Here is a 24,965-nt window from a genome sequence, read left to right on the forward strand (position 1 = left end):
AATCGTTAGTCAGAACTCGAATCATTTAAGCAAAAAACTTTGAATATTTTAAACCTTTTCTATTCTTATCATTATTCAAAACCAGATAACAGTCGTAACTTTTAAAATATATATGTTTTATAATAAAAATAATTAAATAATCGATCATCACTTTTGTATAAATAGTATATTTTGTTAAACTATGTTCTTCATTGTGTGGTCTTATTAATACACATATAACAAAAACTTCAATAAAAATTCATTTCAGAGAACTGTAGAAATAGACATATCCCATATGTCTTCCTAAATTCGGAATTATTTTAATTAGAAAGAAACAAATCTTCGTGGACTTGTTAATACATTTACCACAAAAATTTAAATCGACAAAGAAAACCTATTTAACAAAGTTTTTGTCTTTAATATCTGATTTTATCTTAATTACGAATCTCACTTTCATAAAGGAGTGATGACATTACGCTTACAAATGTTAATAAATTTTGCTTTTAGATGTATAAACAGTACGAATAATATTTCAAACATATTATATGTAATACTATTTAACTGTAAATCCATACGTCACAATGGCTAGCATTGACAACCTTTATGGAAACCGTCTCACTTGTGCATGCACCGCTAACGCGGGCCACTTTACTGTCTCCGTCGGTTTTGATTTTAATGCATCGCATTCTGTCCATTGCGAAGCCAATCTGGAAAATATGTCACTTTCAGTATATTAATGGAACTCTTATTAAACTTTATTAAACAATTATAGTGACAGCACCATTTTACTCACCTGTAGCTCCATTTCGTCGTTTAAAGTCTCGACGTCATAGGATTCATTATATATAATATTAGCTTCATTTATGTCTGAACAATTACCACACAGCCATACGCCATTCAAAAATATAGGTTGTTGTCCTGACAATAAAGATTATATTTAAAAGGTTAAGCAGTTAAAAGATCAATGATAGCTAGTTTTAATGTGTTAAGGCAACAACACGAAATCCGAGCTACTGAATATATTATTGTAAATATAGCTTTTAACTTATAAGGTATAACACATGTTGGTGTCCAACCAAAAAGACAATAAACAATTTTGCGCTTATTAAATAAAAACTTAAAAGTATATATTCATGATGGAGCCAGTTGAAGTCTTAATTTTTCCAGCAAATAATGACCTCATTTTAGAAATATTAATGAAGTGAAAAACAAATAATGTGATAATAGAAAAGTAATTTTATACATATTTATAAAATATACGTTTTAAAAAATAGTTAAATAAATTATAAAATTAAGGAATCGAAAAGTAGTTCACAAAATTCATAATAATTTTCGTTTTAGAAATTTCTGTTTCCTTGATAAATATAAAATGTTCTAACCAATCCAGTGGGAAGTCATTATAATCTAATTGTCAATGTTATATATTACTTTTAAACTAAAGTTTCATTTCTGAAACACTAATTGCTCATTCACAAATTCCTCTGTACATGGTTCAGTGTAATATTGACACATTACGTTGGCGAAATTTATATAGAAACGTCACTAATTAAAAGAGAGAGAGACACTAATTCGAAGACCGTAACTCAATAGTGTTTTATGTACGAGATTAAATAATAATCTTCAAAATTACAATTAATAAACTATACACTTGCTAACAACTTGTTATAAAAGTAGATCGAAACGTGATAATTTATTAACTAATGTAAATAAAATCTATAGAAATGAATATTGAAGTCCAAAGCAGCTGACCTTCATCGTTTGACGTATCCATCTTATCATCAAACACAAGGGGAGGATAGTAATCATATAATAACATGTCAAAAATTTGGTCTTCGTCGTCGTAATTTAAAACAAATCCACTTACGTTAAAAATTAACATTACACTCGTAAATAAAATTAAAATTTCCATAACATGAAATTTACTATTCATTGTTTAAAACACGTCTGCTTTGATGTGTACTGAGTGTCAACCGAACCATATTGAGTATTACGTTATTACGTTTAATATAAACAGGTTATCTAAGTTCAAAGGCGGAAATACTTTACAATCAAATATTGTTATAAGACCGTTTGTATAGATTATATAATAATAACAACGTCCGAAGTAAATTAGCTTTTTGTATAGTTTTGTTTAACTTGAATAACATGTTTATATGAAGTTTATTTCAAGTGCATTTTAAAATAGAAAGAACATTAGTTTTTTTATATTTTTTTTATGTACCATAGTATTTTTTCTCGACAGCAGTTAGCAACATTTTGTGAATTCTCAATGATAACAAAGTTGTTTATGGAAAAACTTTTCCAAAATAAATTTGGTTTAGCTTAAAAACATAAACATGATGGTTCGGAAAGATTCGCAGCTCGAAACGTGACTTCGGGCATTTGGAGTGTCATGTATCCTTGTCTTGTGGGTTTTTAGCGAAGTTGTGAAGAGTTAAGTGAAACACAATAAGAATATAACCACGTCAGGTCTAAGCATAATAGGGAAGCTGGTTGTCATGGTTGCGAGGGTGGAGTGAAGACTATGTATTTGGAGAAGTTACCATGTATAAGTGTGTATCCCCATCGAGGTTTCACCCCAAGACCTAATGTGGAAAAATCAGCCAGCCAAAAAAAAAAACCAGGGAGTCTTACGTGAACTGATCGCTGGAACTTTCATACATGTTAGTAAATATGTAAAAGAATATAGGTTAACATATTTTATTCAGATACATATATATCATTTTACAATAGTTACCTTGATTAATAATTATTTTAAAACATATATTTTTTACAAGAAAATAGAAATAAATAAAAAATACCTAAAAATTATACAATTTTACAGGTTCTTAAATAAATTAGCATCTTATATTTTTAAATAGTGTTGCTGTTTAATTAAAGTTTTATTAATGTCGAAATTATAAATATAAAATTATAAACATGCATAAATAATAGCAAACAGCTTTATGGATCACAAAATGAATAATATTAATGGATACTTAATATGTACCCTAAAATATCGTCACCTATAAGTACCTCATCTGCTACTTATAAAATAATTTGACTATTAGATATGGCAAAATTTACTTTGTCATTAAGTACCATTTACATTCGAAAAGGCGTTAAAAATTCCCTGGTAAATAAAATAAAATTATAGTCACGCAATTAGAATTTAAATAAAACTAAGATTTTTGAATATCCTTTCGACGTTTAGCTTCCTTTCAATAACCGTAAGCAATGGAACCGAAACGTCAGGAGAATGTAGTTTTAAAATCATAAAAAACGCCTAGTAGATCCGAAAATATTAGTTTTAATTAAATGAATATTCGCGGAAATCTTAGATAACATTACAATTAGAATTCCCTGTTCGGAGCAAAAGTTCATTCCAGCAGATTTTCTTAGTTTTCGCAAAATAAAAATTATTAACACCAGAGAGACTTTTTAATATAAACTGGATAATGCTTGACTATCATTCCACCCAATGGCACGTGGAAGTGAAGCTGAAGGTGGTTTGTGCACAATCCTAGTAATAGCCCAACCAATCTTCTCTTGAGAATAACCAAATCGTAAGTGAAAGAAAACACAGATGCTGGTAAACTGTTCAAATTTTTTCCAGAGTGCATGAGGAAGGAGAATTATTTGGGTGCCAAGAAGTTCTATAACAATGGTATGGCGAGCGTTGATTTGCCGTGTATCTGGTCTTTTGGATAACAACTGGATTAGGTAGATGTAACCAAGGACACCTTCCCAAAATTTGGAACGGAGGTGAATTGCCTTCTCTTGTTTTTACAATAAAATACATTTATAATCACACTAAGACACATCACACTCTACTATGGCCTTTCTTTCAAGTTCTGTGTGCTCGTAACTTGGATTGATACTACTCCACAAATGTGAGGTTATCTGCTTAACCATAAGTATTAGTAATAGTTAAAGAAAAAGAAAGTAACGAATAGTACAGACACCTGCGAACACCCTACGTTGACCGAGTAGAACTTGATTAATTCTTTGATCAAATCTTAGTAGAAAAATAAAGCTGCTAACAAAGAGAAGATGAAAAGAAATTTTACATCTCGTCCACATATGCTGACTTGTACATAACATTTGGCTTTCACTGTAAAGATCTTTATCACATAGAATAGATGATATATCGATACATATTTGAATAAACAATGGTCAAAGGTCCCTAATAGGGTTGAAAATACGACAGTGTATCTGTCTAAATCTGTCGTCAGCAGAAGATCTAGGCAATTTACTGTATTGTAATCCACATCCAACACCCTTGTCCTTCTTTCACCAGCTTCTTATAACATAAGCTTAATTCGGCGTTATTCTATCAGCGTGATTAGTCAACATATATTGAAAAGGCCAGTGTTGATGATGGGCGTTAAAGGCACCTAAAATGATCAGCGGTGCTAAAGGATTCCGTAGTTGAACCACATCAGGAAGATCACTGGGATGTTCAAATATGTATAGCAGAGTTGTCTATCGGCTTAGGTGTTTTATCAGTGATCGCTGGTAGAAACCATTTTTTCTGCCAACATCCTAAGCGTGTAGAATTTCTTCAGGTTGACATAGACACAAACATTGTATGTTGTTGATATTTTTCGAAACAAAAACAGATTTAAAGATTAAATTTGAAGATCTTTGAAATCAGAAGGTAAATATTTATATTGTACCTACTGCTATTATTAGACCTTTGAAACAGTTTATCATACTTGTGACAAAAAAATAATATTTATTGGCAGACTATTCGAAATATTGTCTTAACTCTGTTCTAATAGGCAATGAAGACGAAACATGGTTAGTTAATGTGAAAAATATGTTATTAAAAAAAGAAAAAAATAACATTATTTAACCTTTTGGAGACATAAAGCTGAAACTCTTGGAAAACTTTTTGAAAGCAAATTACAAATACGTTGGCCCTTGCCTTTATAATTGTAGAGAGAAAATTTAAAACGAGCTATTTATGTAAAATCATAAAAATCATATAATTGTAAAACCATAAAAAATAGGTTCAAAGTCCTTTTATCTAATATTGAAATACTGCTGTAAAATTTTTAAAACTAGAAAAATTCAATAACCAAATAGGCGCTACTCATCAATTCAACCGACAGTGCATGAATATCTTTTCTAAAAAAGTCTTATGGTTTCATCTTAAAACTTATCGGATAAAAGTAAACAAATTTTAGCATCAAATGATAACACATACATTTTAACCGTGATTTAGAGTTTTTTTAGGATATTCGTAAGTAGTTCTTATTTGTAAGTCAATGTAAGAATATAAGGGAATTAATCTTCTAATATAACATAATGATAATACAACAAAATTACAATAATCAAAAATTAGACATGTTGCAGTTTTTCGTACAAATTACAAAAAAATACAGGCTCTTTCATTTTTTATATGCTATCAAAACTTAACCATATACAAAAAAAAAAATCAAAACATTAAATTTTGTCTATAACATTTTTAAATCGAACGCTATTTATTAATAATTTATATAGCAAAAATGACAGTGATTTCAAAACTCTGTTTATGTAATAATTTAAAAACAAGTTTACACACATATACATGGGTATTCTGAATCACCTTTATGTTATTTTTAATTAGCGAGTCTTCTTCACTAATTCATGTTTTATTTGTTTGTTGTAAACGTTTCTAAAGGATAAAGAAATGTCATGTTATTTGTTAATGCACTGGATAAGATTTGTCTATTATATCAATGCAATATTGGGAATATGCAGGTGACTTTTTTAACACCAATTATTTGCAATAATTATATTATAAGCCATTAAAGGTGAAAATTCAAATGTTTTTATATACTGCGCTTGAGAGAAATGTTACCACACGAATGACGATGCATAGATAGTACTGAAAAATGATAACTCAGAGGTCCCCATAAACTTAATTATTTTTTTTAAGGGGAATATTAAATTTCATTTAGTTCGTTCCTTTAAAGACAAATTTATACGTTTATGCTTAAAACATATCAAAAAATGTTAAAAGATTCATTAATTTCATTGAGACCATTCGTTCAAAAATCACAAAATAATGTTTTTTTAGGATCAACATAATTAAACATGTTTTTTTTTTTATTAAAAAAGTAAAATAAATATGTATAATTATAATTCACTGTTTCAAAGAGATTATTTTTAAAATATTTACTTGAATATAGATATATTCTAAACGTGACCTTTAAAGAAGGAAAAAATAGTAAAATTGTAAAAAAAGAAGGTATATTGTATAATAAATACTTACATGTGTTTAAAATAATTATATCATATATGTAAAACTGAACAACTGTTGCATACCTACATCCAAACTTAAATATTTACAATGTACAATTTAGAACTACTACAGTGTATTTTAAAACAATTAAATTTACTCGCAGCTTTAATTACATAGTATAAAAAAATGCCAACACTATATATTTCTGATATCTACAAATAATTAACAACTATTGACGTTTAAGAATTCTTGTAAGGACCAACACACATCGTCCTTTGCTTCATATTCTATTAATATATATATTTGGTAATCAATCATTTATAATACAAATTGCTTTATTAATTTATAACAACATTTCATAGTTATATTTTTAGTTCAATCACTTAAATAAATCAATAGAATCACAATTTTTGATTTTAATTCTTGGATAAATAATTCCTGGTGCCTTTGCTGTATTCCCTGAAATATTCAACCCAGTCTATGTCCGATGGATCACAGGGAAACTTTTTTCTATCTTCATCGCTCAATGAATTAATGAGTGAAGTGACGTGATCCGACTTAGCTTTCCAAGAATGACCACCAAAAAATTTAATTTGGTCTTTAATTTTTAACAATTTTTTTATACTTTTTACGGAACTGAAAATAATATTAAATAAATGACCAAAATTCTTATTTCAAACAAAAAATTTTCGAGTAACACTTACTTTGCCTTTCTTCCAGTCAGTATATATCTTACATCATTAATAGCGGCCGGTATTAAATGCACAAAGGGATTTAACAATCGTCCGAGTAATTTACTTTCCAAATATAATACTAATGGAAGAGGAAATTCATCTAAAAATATCAAATGTAAAATGTATTATTTTTTTGGATCTTTGTAGGAGACATGTAGATAAATTATTATACAATTGGGAACATAAAAATAGAGGTTTTAAGGATTATTGTTAAGTTTTATTATTATGGCGTATTTTCCGGAAAAACCTTGAATTAAGAGTAATTATTAATAACTGCTTGTTGGAAAAACTCAAGAGTTTCTCAAGGGTTTCTCAAGGGTCTTTCAATAGAAATGCAACAATTTTTTTTATTGACTTTGGATATTGTGGCCGGAATTACACGACTTAATTACTGCACTCCCTTTTGAACATCGGATAATAGCACGGAAACGACGGGCCGTTTTTTCTTTGAAATCTTTTTTGAACCTCGACAAAGTTAACCTCTTCCTACTTCCTCATGAGCACAGTGAAGGATGGAAACAGTGTGCCTCAATCTATATTTCCAGATACTTACAATATTTATGCCTTAAAAACGAGAATATAGGACTTTACTTGGGATAGTGTGTTTACTATTAAGGGGTTCAATACTATTTGCCAACGAATGTTTTAATGGTGAATCAATATCCACTCAATAATTTAAACAAAATTTACATTCTGAGACCTTTTTAAAATGCCATATTCTGTGTTTAAAAGACAACGTGTTCTTTATACTTACTCTTTTTGTTAGTTACGAAATCTGATATAAATATAGAAGAAGCTGATAAAATCGTCACTGGGTTAATACCGCTAGAAGCACAGTTGTAAATATCTACTTGAGTTGATCTGGAAAATTTTAAAATTACAATCTCTAAGCAGGTATATGATTATATACTATTATTATGTATAATTTAAAATATCAAAATAAATGTATTATATCTCACGAACTAATCGCTTAACAACATTGAAAATATTTGGGGAAATAAGAACAATTTCATTTTATTTAGTACTTACTTTTTACATTTGGTGGCTGCTAAAATCATAAGATTCGCAACATAATCAACCGGGATAAAATCCCAAACAGTGTTTTTGTTAATATTTAATATTCGAAGAAAACCGTTTGATATTGCGGTCAAAATAAATGAGTGTATATTAAAAACATCTATCCATCCTTTGTAGGGATCTTTATTACTACACCCAACTGTAAAAAAGAGCATATACATGAGCTTGGAGTATATTTTGACTAATGGCTAAAATACATATTACAACAATACAGTAACAGGCTTTTGATAGCATATATGCTCTACAAGTCATGTCAGTCAGTCAGTCAGTCAAGTTGCATGTTTTTATTAACATTATAGAAATCTATGGAACAGTAACTAAACGTCAAAACGCTACAAATTACTTACTCAAAGAAGGCCTTATAATTGCAGTAGGTATGTCACCATGAGTTGAGCTTACTAAGTATTCCGAAATTGCCTTTGTGAATATGTACGTATTTTGTTTATTTCCCAGAAGGCTTTGGGGAGGAAATCGCATATGACCATATTTCTCCAGTGTTTTTGGAACATCTTTTACGTATAATGGCGGAGAGTACACCTTTTCTTCTATAGCGTTTTTTTCATTTGTCATACAGCAATAAAAAGTTGATAGGTGTAAAAAAGCCTGAAAGAATAAGTTGCAGGTTTATAAACAGACGACCATGTAAAAAGACATGTTCTGTATGTATAAATTTGGTAGTATGTACTTTGTTATCGACAATTACAGAGATTTCATTTTACCTCAAACATAACTTTAAAACGAAAAAAAATCTAAAGGGAAATATTTAAGTGTAAGATCTATATGAACACTCTTAAACATTTTCAACAAAGTTATTTAATTTTATAAATATTTATTATATTAAAGAAATTTTCTACGAAAGTTTTATCATTACGTGTAATTTCTTCATGTCTTTGGCGACCGCCAGAAGGTTTTCTGTACCGATTACATTTACGTGATATGCTTCTCGTAACGTTGCATTTATATCTAATGTAGCAGCTGAATGTACAATGATGGATACCTTAAAATAATTGCCATGTAAAATAATACTATTAATTAAGTCCACTTTGAATGTAACAGGTCACTGATTTATTGAGCTAAGTGTACCTGTTCTTGTAGCAATCTTTTTTTGTCTGGATGAATGCCTAAATTTGGCGCAGTAACATCACCTTCAATAGGAACTAATTTCATAAAATGATTTTCGTTCAGTCCTTCAAACAGGTTCATCTGTTAGTAAAAAAATGTTTTAACAGACTAAATCTTAATTATTTACTTCTAAATGAATTGAACTGTGGAATTTAAGTCAATGTTCCCGCTGCTTTTCAGAACGTGAATTAAATTACTTTATATTTGTCAATAAAAATTGAAGTCTTCAAGCAAATTTTAATTTTTTCTAAATAAAAACGACAATCTTTAACCATCATACTGAGTTTTTAATCATATCTTCAAGGCGACTCTCTACTGAATTTTTTGAAGTTGGTCGAATCAGCATATATATTTTGCAAATTCCAGGACAACGGTGTAATATATTTCGAATGTACATCTGAAAAACAATTAAAATTTGTCCTTATATTCATTGTTTAAATTAAATTTTCTTAAGCTTAAAACAGAATTCGTAAATTTAATTACAAAGCCAATAATTGTAAGGATTTTTTTTATTAAAAACGAACGAAATAAATCCAATCGAATAAAAGAACTGCGTAGAATGAAAGTCCCAGAACTTCTGTAAATTAAACTTTTAAAATGATATGAGAGTTTGTCCTATGGTTAGCTAGAGTAAATGTTCATTCAAATTTCATGAACTATACATTTATATTTCACATATTTTTCAAAATCAGACGTATATAACTAACCTAACCTAACTTGTCCGTACTAAATTAAGTAAGAAGTACCGTTGGCATTTGTCTTGCTCTGAAAATATATAAACTACAAACCATAAATCGTTGTGGTAACTTTACAATAGAAATTAAAGATGAGCTGAAATTAGTTTGTTTTGATTTAGTCATCTAACGCCAAAGATTTCTTAATTTCTAGCGCACTTTACTGGATGCACTCTGAAAACTCGAACTGTGTCCTGAGGTTTTGCAATTTATTATATATTTTTCATGGAGTCCAGGTGACAGATAATTTCTAGGATCTTCTAAGTTAAAGCCTGAAAATTATAATTTTTCAATAGCCTCACAATTTTTTTCTTTCTGTTTATGTCTACATAAGCGAGAATGTGAGATATGTAGACGGAAGTATTTTTTTTTGAAACTATTTTTTTCTGATGTACTAGGCGTATTTATTGTTTCGTTTTACATTTTACTACACGTTCTAATTACTCGATCGACCGTCTGCAACCATGACCATGGACCGACGTTTTGAATATCATAGCTTCTCGGTACTTGCAAAAATCTTAGATATATCATAGATGGTTATGCTTCTCCACTTTATTTTAATACACTGCTGACTTCGACTGCTTTGTTTATTATCACTTGATCATATAATTTATGACAAGAGGAAGCAACAAATTAGAAATGCTGTAGTATTACAAATAGTCTTCTGAGGTTTTCTTTGGCATTTCAATAATCATAAAATCCTATCATTTTTATGTATTACTTCATAAGTGTCAATATATCCGTGTCTTAAAACAGGCAATCTGGACTCGCTCATGTTGATTTGTGGTCTTTATTGGGCGGAGTTTATATCTTTGTTTAGTGTTAATCGGAATTGAATTGAGCGATATAAGTCAAGATTTTAAATTATCTATCTATTAACTAAAATAAAAATTACTCTTCCATTCAGTTTCCAAAAGGTCTTTCTGAATGTTCTGCTAGATCAATCTTTTCGGTTGGGTCGGTCTACGCAGACAATTTTCTTTGACCAAAAATCTCTAAACAATATTTATTTTTTAAGTTTCCTGTTAATAAATCAATTTGCTTGTTTCTACTTAGGACATTTGTCTGATATTCTACAATCGAAGACAAAATCCTTGGAGAAATAACTTCCTCAATAAATTATTAAAAAGGTTGACAGTTATTACCAGCTATACCAGTTTAATTTTCAAAATTATGATTATAATAGTGCAAGCCAAATATTGTCTTCATCAAATCTTCTTCTTCAAAATTCTCATGGAGTTACTCATTAGGAAAGAACAAAAATATGTATTATCTTTTTCAAACCTTTGGCAATTTTTCATAAAAGTTCAGAGTGACTTCTGTTTAGTAAGTTATTTATTTGTTTTTTTAAAACGTGTCTAAAAACAAACTATAAGATAAATAATACTTAAATTTATAACATAAACTATGTGCATACATTCTTATAATAAATTTCTGTTATACTTACGTTGTCAATATTTTAATCTTTAATAATGTAACATTAGCGAGAATAATTTGCTATTACTCGTTCACCGACGTTACTTTCAACCGTCAATATTTCTTGTTTTAAAATTATAGGAATTTTAGGTGAACTTTAAGAATTAAAAAGTAATGCCAAAACATTCCTATGTTAAAGTTCTTAATTATGATTTTAGTAATAAGTGGACAGTAGAAATAATCTTATAATAAAAAGATTATGAAGACGAGATATATTTTAAGCATAGCTGTATTGTAATTAAAACGATGTGTAACTAGTAAATGTGGAGCGGAAATTTTAATATTTTAAGGTATGTTACAATTATAATGATTTCCTGTGACGTGTCAAAATAAGGCTAAGGTGTATTAATAAATTAAAGATTTTAGTAACGATAACGAATCCCTACCTTTCCGAGAAAGCCGGTCCCTCCAGTGATAAAAATAGATTTTCCATTGTAAAAATCTACAATTGAAGATGTTTTCTTATTCAGATCGTCCTCCGTAACACAGTGTGATGGTGATCTAATAATTTTGTTATTTTAATTTTAATCTTCATTGTTAGATACAAAAATCTGAATACATTAAATTAAGAGACATTTCCAGTTGAATGAAAAATAAATTCTTTCTTGTTTTAATTAACAGAATATTGTTAATTGAAACTAATATTTGTCGGATTACTACGCGTATATTATTATTTAAAAAACTACATACTCCCGACGTTTCGGTAACTTTGCAGCAACCGCGATCACGACAACTCGTCTGCCTGTGTAATCAGAAAAATATTAGTTTCATTTAAATGAATACTCGCGAAAGTCTCAGATCACATTATATTATTAATTTTTATTTTTATTTGTGAAAAATATTTCAATGAAATTAAAAAAAAAAACGTTCTTAAATTCGAAAAGTATACAAAAAATTGGAAGTATTACATACCTCATGTTTGAATATGCATTATAAAAACTTTTGTTTCTATTAAACAAAAGTCGCCTATTACATTTAACCATTAACTGCATGGCTGTGAATAAAACATAAAATGAATTAAGTTGACAGTAAAGCAAAATTGAAATAAATACTTTACTCTGATACGATAAGATAGATACGATAATATATTATTAAAAAATATCGTGAAATACCAAGTTAATATTATGATTCTATCCATAACAATCCCGTTATAATAAAGTTTCTATTAATTTTTTTACGTTTAGTTAATGTAGATTAATGTAGATTATTTACAATCAATCAGAGATTAATTTTCTTTAATTAAAAAATAAGAGGTAAACAAAAAAATATCTGACATAACCCGTAACGTGTAAGAAAGTTTGTATCTGAGGCGCTATACATTCATTATATATATATATATGTACTGTGTATGGATATTAGTTCTTTTAGAAACAAATCGATATTTTTTTATTAAATATTCATTTATGTACAAAATACTTAGTAGTAATATCTTTTTATGTAGACCCAATATTTTAATATCTTTAGTAAAGTCTCTAGTATATGAGGTCTTAATTAAACATCATCATTAACAAATGATTCTACGATCAAGTGAGAGTTTTTCAATAAATATCTAAGAAATTATTAAAATTATCATTAATGTGCTTCAGAAAATAGCAGGAACTCGGAGATATACTTGGGATAGAAGCGGTAGAATAGCAATAGATGCAATAAAAATACGATTACAAACATTTCCTATGTAAAAATTATGAACCATGTGCAGTGTACTACAGTGCAATATCAAACTTGTACACAAACACATCGAAACTTTTGCATAAATATGTTTTTCAATATTTCAACAAACTATTGAGTTTAAATTTTTTTTTATAAGACAATAAGTTAGTTAATCATACATTAACGGTAAACCAATGGAATATAGAATATCAATGTATTAGAAAACTATAGAATTAAAGGCGACACACCTTATTCGTTTATTTGTTAAACTTATTGTCGTTAAGAAAATACGTATTATGATCTGTGTGAGTTCTTTAACAAAACTCTATTTTCAAAATTATTTTTACTTTGCGTTTTACAATGCAGCAACTGAGGGGGAATATTTTTTCGTCTTCATCCATTATTTTTTGAATTTAATCCTGATTTTACCGATTTATTTAGTACAAATATCTACTACAAAACTAAACAACTAATAAATATGAAAACAACGTAGTATCATGTCGAAGTGCATAAATTTGTCTCCAATTTCTAATTGTCGAATAAAATCGACAATCTTCTTTAATGCTGAATTAATAGTTATAAATATTATATTCAACCATTGTGTGAACATAAAACTTACCCTAAAATAATCACTGATATAGTTTTGCGTGATATAGAATGTATTCAAGTTAACATAATAAATCTCTTTACAACAATCTTTACAATTGTTACTAAACGTAAACTATATGCCAATGCGCCGCACAAGACCTAAGGGGCAAACACGACATTTAATTGCGGTTGTTATAGGTAGGTACTTAAGGTATTTTTTATTTCGGTTAACGTATCATTAAATTTGTATTGCTTAACATTACTGTGCATTAAATAATTGTACGAACAAGACCTAAAGGGCAAACACATTTAATTGCGGTTATTATAAGTAAGTACTTAAGCAATTTTTTAATCCGATTAACTTATCATTAAATTTGTATTTCGTAACATTGTTGTGTATTAAATAATTGTAAATATAACTTTCGCATTCAAGTAGTCGATTACTTAATCATTGTGACATTGTAAAATTTTAACTGTCCCAACACTAATCAACTCCGATTATAACATTCAAATAATTTTTATACGTGGGTAACACTCAAAATGTTTAGAACGGGCCAGTTAGAAACTTTCTGAATGAAAACTTTTTTTTAATTTTAATTTTACAACTCTTTGGTAACCTAATGTAGTACATTGCATTCATTTGTCATTTGTTTTTGTGAAATGGCGGCAAATCTAAAACTCTCGTTACACGTAAAAATGTACCTAACGCGAGAAATATTTTTGAATATTTGATCATGGCAGGTGTCGAGATAATGAGTCTTTCGCCATACAGCCGTGACCTGGCGGCCCGAAGCTTTTATTGAAATAAATAAATTATTTAAGAAATGACATGTAACGAAATAGCATAATTTTTTGGGGATTTATTTTAATATTTTTGTTTAATTTAATAATATAAATAATAATGTTAACCACGCAGTAAATAATATTTTAAGCCGAATTAATAGATATTTTTTTTTTATTTAATAACAATCATAAGCCACAAACGATAATTTTATAATATTTTATAAAAATAAAAAATAAATCCCGGGTTAGTTTTACACACACATCAAAATTATAACAATAAATCTTACCAATCATCACTGCTTGCTTAATTCGTGTTTGTGGTTCGCTAAAACATATAGAACTAAATATACAGGCATAGCGACGCCGTTTAAATAGTAATTTTATCGATTACAAGTATTCTATATAATACCTGTCATCGCTTTTTGTCAAATAGAGTCAAAGGTGTAATACATGTTATATGTAAATTATTAGCAAACAACATATTCAACTATGTTTCAATCGAAGCAGTTTTGCGAATGACTGTATAAGATACTCGGTCTGGGATTTAAATTGTTAGCCGCTGCAAAAAATATGGCTCAAAAATGATACTTTAAAAAAAAAACGTGGGCATTGTCTACAATAATAGATATTGTATTCCATGAATAATCACAATTGTTATTATTGAGCAACCATCTAAGTTACGCTAACAAAATCGCGACAAGTAAATTAATATATCTGTGTGAAATAATTTAATTTGAAAGAAGTGAAATAAAATTAAATTTTTTAGTCCTTAAGTAAAATACAATTTTCGTTAAATCTCTTAACATAAAAACTGACAATTTGATTTTAAAAAAAATACATTATAGGTATATTTTAATCTATAATTTTTTTCAAGACACATGGTTGTACAAATTTGCTTTTTATGACACATGTTTATACAAATCTCGTGTACAATACTTTTTAGTATAAATAATTGAATCTTGCGTTAACTAGGACAGCTAAAATACGGCCTCTAACTCGTAATAATAGTATTGCCTAAACATTTTTTGTTTTCATTAAAAAATACACCTAACAAAAATGGTCTCAGCGATGTTTATACTTTAACTTGTTGATGTAAATAACTTATACAAGATAATAATTTATGTCATTATATTAAGAAAAAACGATAGTAATGCCAAATAAGAAGATTACTTTAATACAACTAATATTTTTCGGATTTTATTATTTTATTATTTTTGAATATTAATGTTACATTCACATCTCGTCCTCCCGTGATCATGGTTGCTGCTAAGTAACCGTAACGTCGGAAGTATGTTGTTTTTAAAATAATAAAATACGCTTAAGAATCCGAAACGTATTAGTTTCATTTAAAAGAATATTTACGCAGGTTTAGATCTTATTAAGAAGATTATTTATTCAGAATTGAAGACGTAGCAATTATAATTTTTTATAAAATTAGCTTTTATTAGTATAAAACAAGATGTAAAATAAAAATATAAATATAACATAACACACACATTTCAAAGGCAATAAAATAAAATAAATAATTGATAATAATAAAGATATTGTCAGATACCCGAGACTCTTAATGTAAGTCATTTGTCCAAAAGCCCAGCAATATATTTTTCTGGATTTTTTTAAATTTTAAAAACTAACTTAAAAATAATAATTGTTAATATAGGACTAGAAAAAGGTAGTCTAGAAGAAATTGAAACAAATATGGTAATAAAATATGAAATTCTCAACCGTTTTACTAAATATCATGAAGTGTTATGCAAATACAATGTATTAAACTCAGACATATTTGTCTATTTTATTATATATATATTTCAATCTGAGTCATCAGTGATTAATTCTTGTGTTGATTTATCGTTCTCACCAAGTGAGCCAACTGAAATATTCGCATCTGAAGCAGAAGCTCCATCCGCCTGGTGTTCCTGAAGTCTTTGGAAATCTTCAATTCTTTTTCTCGAGAAGAATCCACACTTTAAATAGAAGCGTAAAAATTATGTAAGTGAATTTAAATATATAACGGAGCATAATATATAATTTTAACAATTGATAATGAGATAACAAAAGGCTATTACCAGATAAAATGTAAATATAACTGGAACTGTAGAAACTATTTTATTTAAAAAAAAAAAACAACAAAGATCTTACTTTATAAAATCCTGTAATGATAGCGGATAGCAAAAGGAGGCCTGCTATGCAACCAACAATAACTGGCCAATAGGGTTGCTCAGGCTCCAAAATCAAAGTTGTGATCGTCGAAACAGATCTATGTTAAGGTAACGTCATAAAAATAAATTAAAGGTAAATTTGTAAAATGATACGTAAAATTTATTGGTAATAAATTCTTGTTCCATTAAATACTTACTTGTTCTGAGCTTCCAATAGAATGGTCATTGTAGAGGTGATATTGTACACAACTTTTTTTTCTAAGAATTCACCTAAGCAGAAATTTTTAATATTTTTGTAAAAATTGGAATTAATTTTTTTTTATCACAATTAATATATTACAAAATGTGATTAAAATATTTTTCAAATTATTTATAAAAATACTGATGAATTTACCGTGGTCATGTAAATCAAAGCGCAGAGGTAGAACCACTGGCAAAGAAACTTTTGCTGGAAGCTTCCATTCGCAATGAGTTACTCGGTCTAGTTCCCAACATTCTTTAAGTCGAGTCGACATGTTGACCTGGTAGAGTATAGAATTGAATTAATATATCAAACTAGGTTAGATGTTAAACAATAGTACGCTAAAATATACTTTCGTATGAACCTATACTAGTACGCTTATTGTAACCCATTGAAGTAAGCATTATAATTGTTAAGTGCAAATTATATATTGGTAATGTTTCACCTAGCGTAATTCCCTTAACATTCTTACCTTTTCGGATAAAATTATTTGTACTCTCAAACGATACCAGTCAGATGGTCCCCAATTCATGATCTAAAAAAAATATTTAATTAACATATGCACGTCATTCTTAAATTCTCAAATAAAACAAATAAGAATGGGGACATTCTGTTTAATTCCTAAGTGAAGAACACTGGTCAAAACTTTTATTTTGAAAACTAATTAGATTATGGAATATTTGCATTGATTTAAATAATATAACTCTCAAACAAATTAATATGTACCTCATACTGATGAACAAATGTTATATTTTCGTCCCCATGAAGTTTGTCTCTTGTCACTAGTATAGTCGCGTTGGGTAACGATTTTCTGAAATTTTTACGAAATTAGAATTTTTTTAACCAATCGTCACATATTTTAATGTACCTTTGAGCTCTCGTGTTCCTTGTGAGCCTTTTTTTTTGAAACATAGTTCACAATTGGTAAAAAACAAGTATGTTAAATTACGTACCCGCTAATAGCAAAGTTTGCTTTAGGTGTAATAACAATGTCTAACTCCTGGAATGCCCTTTCTATATCAGAATCTTCATATAGCGGATCTTGTAGTCTAGCCTTTATTATTAGTAGATCTTCAGCTCTGTCTATAGGTATATATTCCAATTCTATTTCAAATACAACTGAATTCATTCTCATCAATGGAGCCGGAAGACTACAAGTTACATTTAAGTTTTGTAAAGAGCATTCAGTTGGGAGACGCTTCGGTGAAGAAGGAACAATGAGATGAACTTTGGCCCCATACGATGGCTCCTCTTTATTCAAAACTGTCACTTTTAGTCCAAGCCTGTGTTCTGAACCTGGAACGTATGGACTGAAATACAGTTATAAGTTCAGTATTCAATGTTCAGATTCATTATTGCATGTGTCATGAATATATTAAAGCCTCACCTATTTAAAGGTTCCAATGTCATTTCTAGCAAGGGCTTACAGATAAGATCTTCTCCACAGTCTCTCGTCAGTTGGATATCTAATGTAGTTTCTAAAATAGAGTTTTCCTCAAGTCTAGCGGCGTGCTGCAAATCCGAGATTTCTGAAAAAAAAAACTTTTTTTTTATAGATTGTTTGTAAAGACGTTTGTTTATTTCTGTTACTAAAACTTTTTGTATGCATTGCAATGTAGGTAGTAAGAAACAAAAGAACCTGTAACCTCAGACTGCTCAGTGTTACAGCTGTAATATGCAAAAAATTAACTCTTCAATATTATACAAAGTGATTTTTTTTAAACAAATTACCTATCGGATATTCATTGACCTCCAAATTGAATTTCATCGAAATCGGTTTAGACAAGTCTGCTGTTGTCTGTGAAAAATAAATTGTTGTTATAATATTATTGATTAATAAACAGTTGAAATATATTATATTTTTTATTTTTACTTAGATATCGCTTAACAGTTCGAAATAAATTTTACTTTATTTCTTTATTAAACAGTGCAATAAAGTTCTTTAACAATTACTAATACTAATAATATAGTAATGATATAGTTACCATTACTTCTACAATTTGTTCATCACAATTCTCATCTCCTGGTGCAATTGTGATGTCATATTCAGTGTCATCTTTTAGCTTTGCCCTGTTTTCCTCGGGATCAATAACTATTCTGCCTATAAAGTCTGTATCAAAACATAACATAATTTATTAAAAATTATCAAATATCATTGTTGTTTTTGCAATAATGAAAAATCGTTCCATTGTTACCTATTTTCACATGAGGCCACAATTTACTGGAGCGCGCATTAACACAGAACAAAGCAGTGAAGTTGGTAGCGTTTTGTTGCAAGTTCATTGCATCCGGGACTTTAATAGAAACGTCCACATGCATTGTTGGTATGCATTTGAAAATATATGCTGTGCGGGAATTGAGAGCGCCTACAGCTAGCTCTGAAAAGTTATGATAAAGTTTAACTGAACGTTCGTATTGATCTATCCGCAAGGCTTATTAGTACGAGTTGATTTTTCTATTTAATTTAACTTTGCAATTTCAATTCCATAATATTATTATAGCAATTAAACTAAAAAATGTATTAATTATAACCAAACTCTTTATATGTAATTCATTATAACTTAATTATTACAAACAATTTTAGAAGATAATATATTTATAAATAACAAAAGTATTTTCTATGCCTTACCATTACAATTATCGTTAGTTAAATCTACGCCCTTGGAAATCGAAACACCAAAACTTCTCGCTTCTTCAACAAAAATTTTTTGTACAAATGGCTGGAGTAACCCATCAGCGCCCCCTCGATAAATGTATACAGCTCCGATACCGTCATTCTCCCAGGGAGCACCAATAGCTATGTCTGAAACGATTATATTCACTACGATACAAGAATAATCTCTCCTCTGATATGTCAGTCCTATAATATAATGACAATTAGTAATAACCACATATAGAAGCGATCTTTGATCCGTATCACAACAACGGTAAACAACTTACAACTAAAGCTTTATGTATGCAGTAATTATTATTATTATTTTTTTTATAATATTTCATCTTATTTCAGTTAAAATTCAATTAATTATGTCAAGAGTAATTTCAATTTCACATTTATTATTACTTAACATATTTCAATAGTGAAAACGTTACATATTATTATTGCTTAAAATAAATATTAATAATTTAACTGTTATGCGTACATCTATTAAGCGAAATATGAAGAAATATATATACCATTGTAACCATCCCCGTCTATATCTCCTAAACTAGCGATCGAACTTCCAAACCGCGATCCACTCCGTGCTGATCCAAATACATAAGCATGTTCAATCAGAGTGAAATTTGATTCCTATGATAAAGATATTTGATATTATAAAATTTTATAATAATTTACTAAATTGTTTGATGGCTTTAGATATAGATATTATATAGATAGCTGTCTTATTTATTTACAAACCTGACTTTCTGTCAAATAGACAAACACCGCTCCTTGGTCGTAATGAAGACTGCCATCGTGAATGACGAAATTTGGTGCTCCCACCATCAAATCCGATATACCATCACCATTGATATCAGTGCATGACATACTGGCTCCGAAGTAGGATCCCAGCTGATGACCTATCAACTTGGCTTTAATGTTCAGAGGTCCGTTTTCTCTAAACGATGGCTCAATTATTAACACCTGAAAAAATTTAAAACGTTACTATAAGTAATAATGTTTACTTAAATATACATTTTTTCTAATAACTTTAACTAAGAGTCTCGTATATACTACGCGTTTTTTATTATTTTAAAACTATATCTATATCTTGTCTGTCTGTGGTCACGGTTGCTGTAAAGGAACCGAAACGTTGGGGGTATGTACTGTTAAAATAACAAAACTTAAAACTAGAAGAATAATTGTGTGAATTTTAAATACTTCTTATATCGCTTTATATATTTTTATTATAATTAAAATTAATAAAATAGAATTTATAAAGATAAGAAAGATTGAAAAAAGCCACGAGATTGGTATTAGAATCTATTACCTAGTTTTCTTTTGTGACTATTTATTTGATTAAGAAATCAGGATTAAAAACAGCATAGCTTACATTAAAATACGCATTATAAAACTTATTGGAAAATTTTCATTCATAACTATTCTGAATAATAAAGATTTATCAAAAGTCCATACTTAAAAACCAATATTATAAAAATTTCTTTTCTATTTTACTATATTCTTTTACAAATACTAAAATAAGTTGAATACTTAAAAAAGGAAACCTTTATGAAACTAGATTTCGCTTGCTAAAAACAGGAAATCATTGAATTTTACGAAGAAAACAATATGATTATCAGTTAAGCTGCTTAAATTATATTTCGAAGCTGTGACAACCAGAGATTCAGAGATTCTTTCTTCCTTCTGTCGTTTTCTTACGTGATCCTTCCACAAATTATATTCCCGACTAACATATTAACATATCTAGTAGAGTATAAATCATTTTTACTTGGCCATAACCAGCTTTGGATCTCGGAGCTCCAGCTACGTACAATGTCCTTCCGTTTTTTTCAAATATGCCAGACTCGACACTGTATCCTGAAAAGATCATATAAATGAAGGCCTAGAAAAAGTACAGTATATTCATGGCAATATTAGTAATTACCTAAGTAATCATCTGGTCCTAAATCTGGAGTGTAATATGGATTCGTAATAGGTTGCAAACCAAAAAGGACGCTTCTTGGATCTGGGTAATATTTGTATTCCACGATTCCACCTTTAAATAAAATAAATAATAAATTATCAAGCATTATCTATAGCTATGAAGGTTGTATATGTACGATTCTTTTAAATTGACATATTGATTTTCAAAACATCTCATACTTTTTTGAACAGTCGTATATGTATTTCCTCGTAGGGACTACATATGAAAATCTCTCCACCCAAGATTCGTCACTAAAAGAATAGAAGTCTAATCATTTTTAAAATGATTCATTTAAATATGATTAATTTTGTGTACAACTGTTGGAGCGATTTGTACGACAGTGACTATAATACTGAATAGAACAATGAGTTATATACATATATGTGAATGAGTCACATTTTCTGGTTAGTAGAATCAGTTCGAATAAATATTGAGAAAACTATTTGCAACTGCATGATGAGTCATACCGGTCCATTGCAAGAGGCCTGGCGCTCCGATTATAACGCTATTGTTTTCTGTCACTTTTGCTGAGAAGCCTGCTTGACCGTAGGCATAAAAATTGAGATGGGTGCCGTATTCCCCGTATTCCTTCCTTAAACCCTGTGTCATAAACGCTTGTCGGGCTAAAAAAATATATCTATTTAAATATTTCAAAGTCCCTTACTAGTTGATCTATAAATTAATACATGTAAATTTTATATCACTTAGACGGCTGAACGAAGCAGGCAGTCAGGCGTCTAACCAACATTTGTGGTAAAGATATAGTGTTACATATTAAATAACAAATGCAATATAATCTCGTACTCATGTCTTTTAGTGGAAGGAGACTTAAGGCTCTCCTTTGGGCCTGGATGTAACAAGCACCGTTCGCGAGTAAATGTGTATCCTTGTAAGGATTTGTCCATCTCGGTGAGCAAATCTGAAATGTCTCGTATATTATTATGAATACAAAACCGTAATTAAAATGCATGTATATATATATATGTATTATAATATTTTCTATATACTTGAGTATTAAGACTTATTTTATATATAAAAGTTTATATATATATAAAAGTTTAAAGAATTAGCTGCTGTGCTTACATATATTTCACTAATATTGTATTGAGGTTATGTTTCTGTATTTATATGTGTTGCAAACCTTCGCAATGAATAAAAAAAATACTTTAAGCCAAAGTTATGGTATCACGTTAAAAAACCCACAGATACACTTCGACTATAAATTACCAAATTTGCAGTAACAGGAAGTGAGGTTTCTTATTTAATAACTGACCTCTAATCTGTTTTATATTAATAATGAATGAAATTAAATGTTATATATAAAACACGACAGAACTAAATATTATACAAAATTATTGATACTCGTTATTCTAATAATTTCATATAACATCGCTTTGTTCTGGATACAATTTAGTCTTATAAAGATGAACAAAATAAAATGATCAATATTTCGCATTTATAATCCACAAGCATTCCGTGAGGATTCTCGGGAGTAAGTGAATTAATTGCTTTGTTACCAATAACTTTCCGTTGGGAACCAAAGCGATTACAGCTCCGAACCACATATCATCCCTGAAGAAATCAGAATAACCCGCGAACCGTCCGAATATAGCGTCTTGAGCTGAAATACATTCGAAATGGAAAAATAAATTGCTTTTGAATCAAGTTTACAATCAGATTGTGTTACACCGACAAGAGAATTAACATTATATTTTTTTGGAAGCAAATAATTTTTTATAGATACTATTTATACCTAAACATAGTTTATAAAAGTGAAAATGTAAAACCCATATCAAAACTTTAAAGACTTATTACTTTTTCTTTTCTACATTCACCTGTGCCATTACTTCCGAGAGGGTAACATGTTACGTTGTGAACATCAAAACCAAGTATTTTGCAATTGTAAATCTGTCCTGTGGCCATCATTCTGGCCAGCTTGCTTCGTGCTTTGGGCGCCCCCACAATTAATCTACATAAAAAATATGTTATTATTACCACAACATAAACAATCAAAGTTGTCGCCTTTCTAAAGTATGTGCTCAATTTGTTAAAAATACTTATAATATCTTGAAGATGCAATTATCCAACCAATATGAAAAATTCAATCTTTTTTCGTATAAGTTTCGTTTAAACATTAAATTATTTAGAAAAACGACATTTATGGCTAGGCGGCATTACACCAAAGATTATTGTAACACAAAAATGATATTGTCAGTAAAACTTACATACACATTTGAATCCATAACTACTGTGTAGCCAAAATATTTCGAGTCATCGTCTGGTTTTAATGTAATTTTATTTTTTACTTCATAAATCTCACCACACTCGCATAATAACATTTTAAAGTATATCATAATAACGAACGACAATAATATAAACATTGTAAAGATGTTTACCCTATGTTATTGTCATTTGAACTGGCGATAACTGATGGGAGTGTGGTAGGTTTTAGTAATGTTTGCGTAAAAACCGATTAAGGACTTATTTCACTTATTGCATAGGTAATAAGAACCATTTTTCTGTTTAAAAAAGTAGTAGTAGGAAAATATTATTCATTTGAAATTAATTTTTGCTGGAATATGCACTTTCCGTAGTTCTGTCTATTGAATAGTTATATTTGGTTTGTCATACATCGTTTTCATACATTTTTATGATTCACATTTGAAGAAATATATATATGTATATATATTACAAATATGATATATTTTGATATAAGTCAAAAATAATTTTAACTTATAAATATAAGTTTTATTGTGATGAATGAAAAAGTTAATATGGTCATGGATCTATTACTGTGTATATGCTGAGTTAATTTAGAACTAGTGAGGTAAGTTTAGAAAATGGATTTATTCCATATGATTTTAAGACTCGATATAATAACGACGTCGTCAGTCTTTCTACAAATAAAAGAATAATGATTAGTAAAATAAAAATAAAGTATGGATACCAATAATATGCTTATTAACGTAAGTCTGATATAAAGAAGTGGTAAGTAAAAATTATTTTAAATTGTAAGTTCGATTGTGTGTGTGTCAAATGTGTGTACGTGTGTGTGTTTGTCTATAAATAATAAAATGGAATCTGAACTTTGATCTAATTTATAATGTACATTAAGAGATAATTACCTACTGTTCGTTAATGTTTTTGGAACCTAAGAAGTTACATTTTTAATTTAGATGCTATGAGCTATTAGCAGGAGATTTAAGAATTGGTTTATTATATTTTTTCTTATACTCAGTAATTTATTAAAAATTTATGACCACTCATTATCAATTAGCAATGGTTTACGCGTGACATGGTTTACTACTACTGATGAATCATATCAGTACAGGAAGACCGACAGTTAACAAAATGACAACAATTATCGCATTAATTTCCTGCAAATTGATATAAAATATGGGCACAATGAATCACTTTCCATTGAACAAAAGAAATCGGTATTGATGAATGTTAAATATCGTTAGTTAATAAACCAGATAATTATATATGTTTTATTACTCTGTAACTCGCTGGTGTTGGTCTATAAGTAATCCCAAATGACATATTGAGTGTAATATAAGTGTACATAATAACGTTAATAAAAGCTATC

The 24,965-nt window shown here is 28.9% G+C and overlaps 2 protein-coding genes across 4 annotated transcripts; both read right to left on the minus strand.

The window, feature by feature from the left end:
* Window positions 1-376: 376 nt before the first annotated feature.
* On the minus strand, window positions 377-1,969 carry LOC133320111 (uncharacterized). The gene is made up of 3 exons (XM_061527155.1): window positions 1,729-1,969; window positions 773-897; window positions 377-686 (listed from the first exon to the last, which is right to left on the minus strand). The coding sequence occupies exons 1-3, from the start codon at window positions 1,907-1,909 to the stop codon at window positions 537-539; spliced, it is 456 nt and encodes a 151-aa protein (XP_061383139.1). The 5' UTR covers window positions 1,910-1,969; the 3' UTR covers window positions 377-536.
* A 4,228-nt stretch (window positions 1,970-6,197) lies between these two features.
* On the minus strand, window positions 6,198-23,788 carry LOC116768717 (integrin alpha-PS3-like). Of its 3 annotated transcripts, none has more exons than XM_061526134.1 (31): window positions 23,606-23,788; window positions 23,212-23,345; window positions 22,894-22,997; window positions 22,181-22,295; window positions 21,844-21,999; window positions 21,338-21,448; window positions 21,182-21,270; window positions 20,152-20,376; window positions 19,929-20,043; window positions 19,384-19,557; window positions 18,950-19,132; window positions 18,740-18,864; window positions 18,486-18,552; window positions 18,142-18,283; window positions 17,708-18,064; window positions 17,481-17,565; window positions 17,227-17,289; window positions 16,908-17,034; window positions 16,711-16,783; window positions 16,494-16,611; window positions 16,213-16,318; window positions 12,246-12,327; window positions 11,720-11,834; window positions 9,404-9,520; window positions 9,085-9,204; window positions 8,873-8,998; window positions 8,349-8,604; window positions 7,954-8,140; window positions 7,679-7,785; window positions 6,895-7,024; window positions 6,198-6,826 (listed from the first exon to the last, which is right to left on the minus strand). In XM_061526134.1, the coding sequence occupies exons 1-31, from the start codon at window positions 23,755-23,757 to the stop codon at window positions 6,607-6,609; spliced, it is 4,281 nt and encodes a 1,426-aa protein (XP_061382118.1). In that variant the 5' UTR covers window positions 23,758-23,788; the 3' UTR covers window positions 6,198-6,606. The 3 variants fall into 3 exon arrangements, with proteins under 3 accessions (XP_061382118.1, XP_061382120.1, XP_032515403.2); XM_061526136.1 differs by having other exon boundaries at window positions 23,602-23,788; XM_032659512.2 differs by lacking the exons at window positions 6,198-6,826; window positions 6,895-7,024; window positions 7,679-7,785; ... (1 more) ...; window positions 8,349-8,604; window positions 8,873-8,998 and having other exon boundaries at window positions 9,085-9,188.
* Window positions 23,789-24,965: the final 1,177 nt, after the last annotated feature.

The sequence above is a fragment of the Danaus plexippus genome, chromosome 4, assembly GCF_018135715.1.
Source record: "Danaus plexippus chromosome 4, MEX_DaPlex, whole genome shotgun sequence".
In the NCBI taxonomy this organism is placed as follows: domain Eukaryota; kingdom Metazoa; phylum Arthropoda; class Insecta; order Lepidoptera; family Nymphalidae; genus Danaus; species Danaus plexippus.

What these genes read in the sequence shown, in the direction of transcription:
- LOC133320111 (XM_061527155.1), bottom strand. Translation starts at nt 1,909, where the DNA reads ATGAATAGTAAATTTCATGTTATGGAAATTTTAATTTTATTTACGAGT. An exon ending in GGATACGTCAAACGATGAAG is followed by an intron (nt 898 to 1,728) that starts GTCAGCTGCTTT and finishes CTTTATTGTCAG; the next exon opens with GACAACAACCTATATTTTTG. An exon ending in ACGACGAAATGGAGCTACAG is followed by an intron (nt 687 to 772) that starts GTGAGTAAAATG and finishes CATATTTTCCAG; the next exon opens with ATTGGCTTCGCAATGGACAG.
- LOC116768717 (XM_061526134.1), bottom strand. Translation starts at nt 23,757, where the DNA reads ATGTTTATATTATTGTCGTTCGTTATTATGATATACTTTAAAATGTTA. An exon ending in CCTTCCACTAAAAGACATGA is followed by an intron (nt 22,000 to 22,180) that starts GTACGAGATTAT and finishes ATATTTTTTTAG; the next exon opens with CCCGACAAGCGTTTATGACA. An exon ending in CATTTGTTCATCAGTATGAG is followed by an intron (nt 17,290 to 17,480) that starts GTACATATTAAT and finishes TATTTTTTTTAG; the next exon opens with ATCATGAATTGGGGACCATC.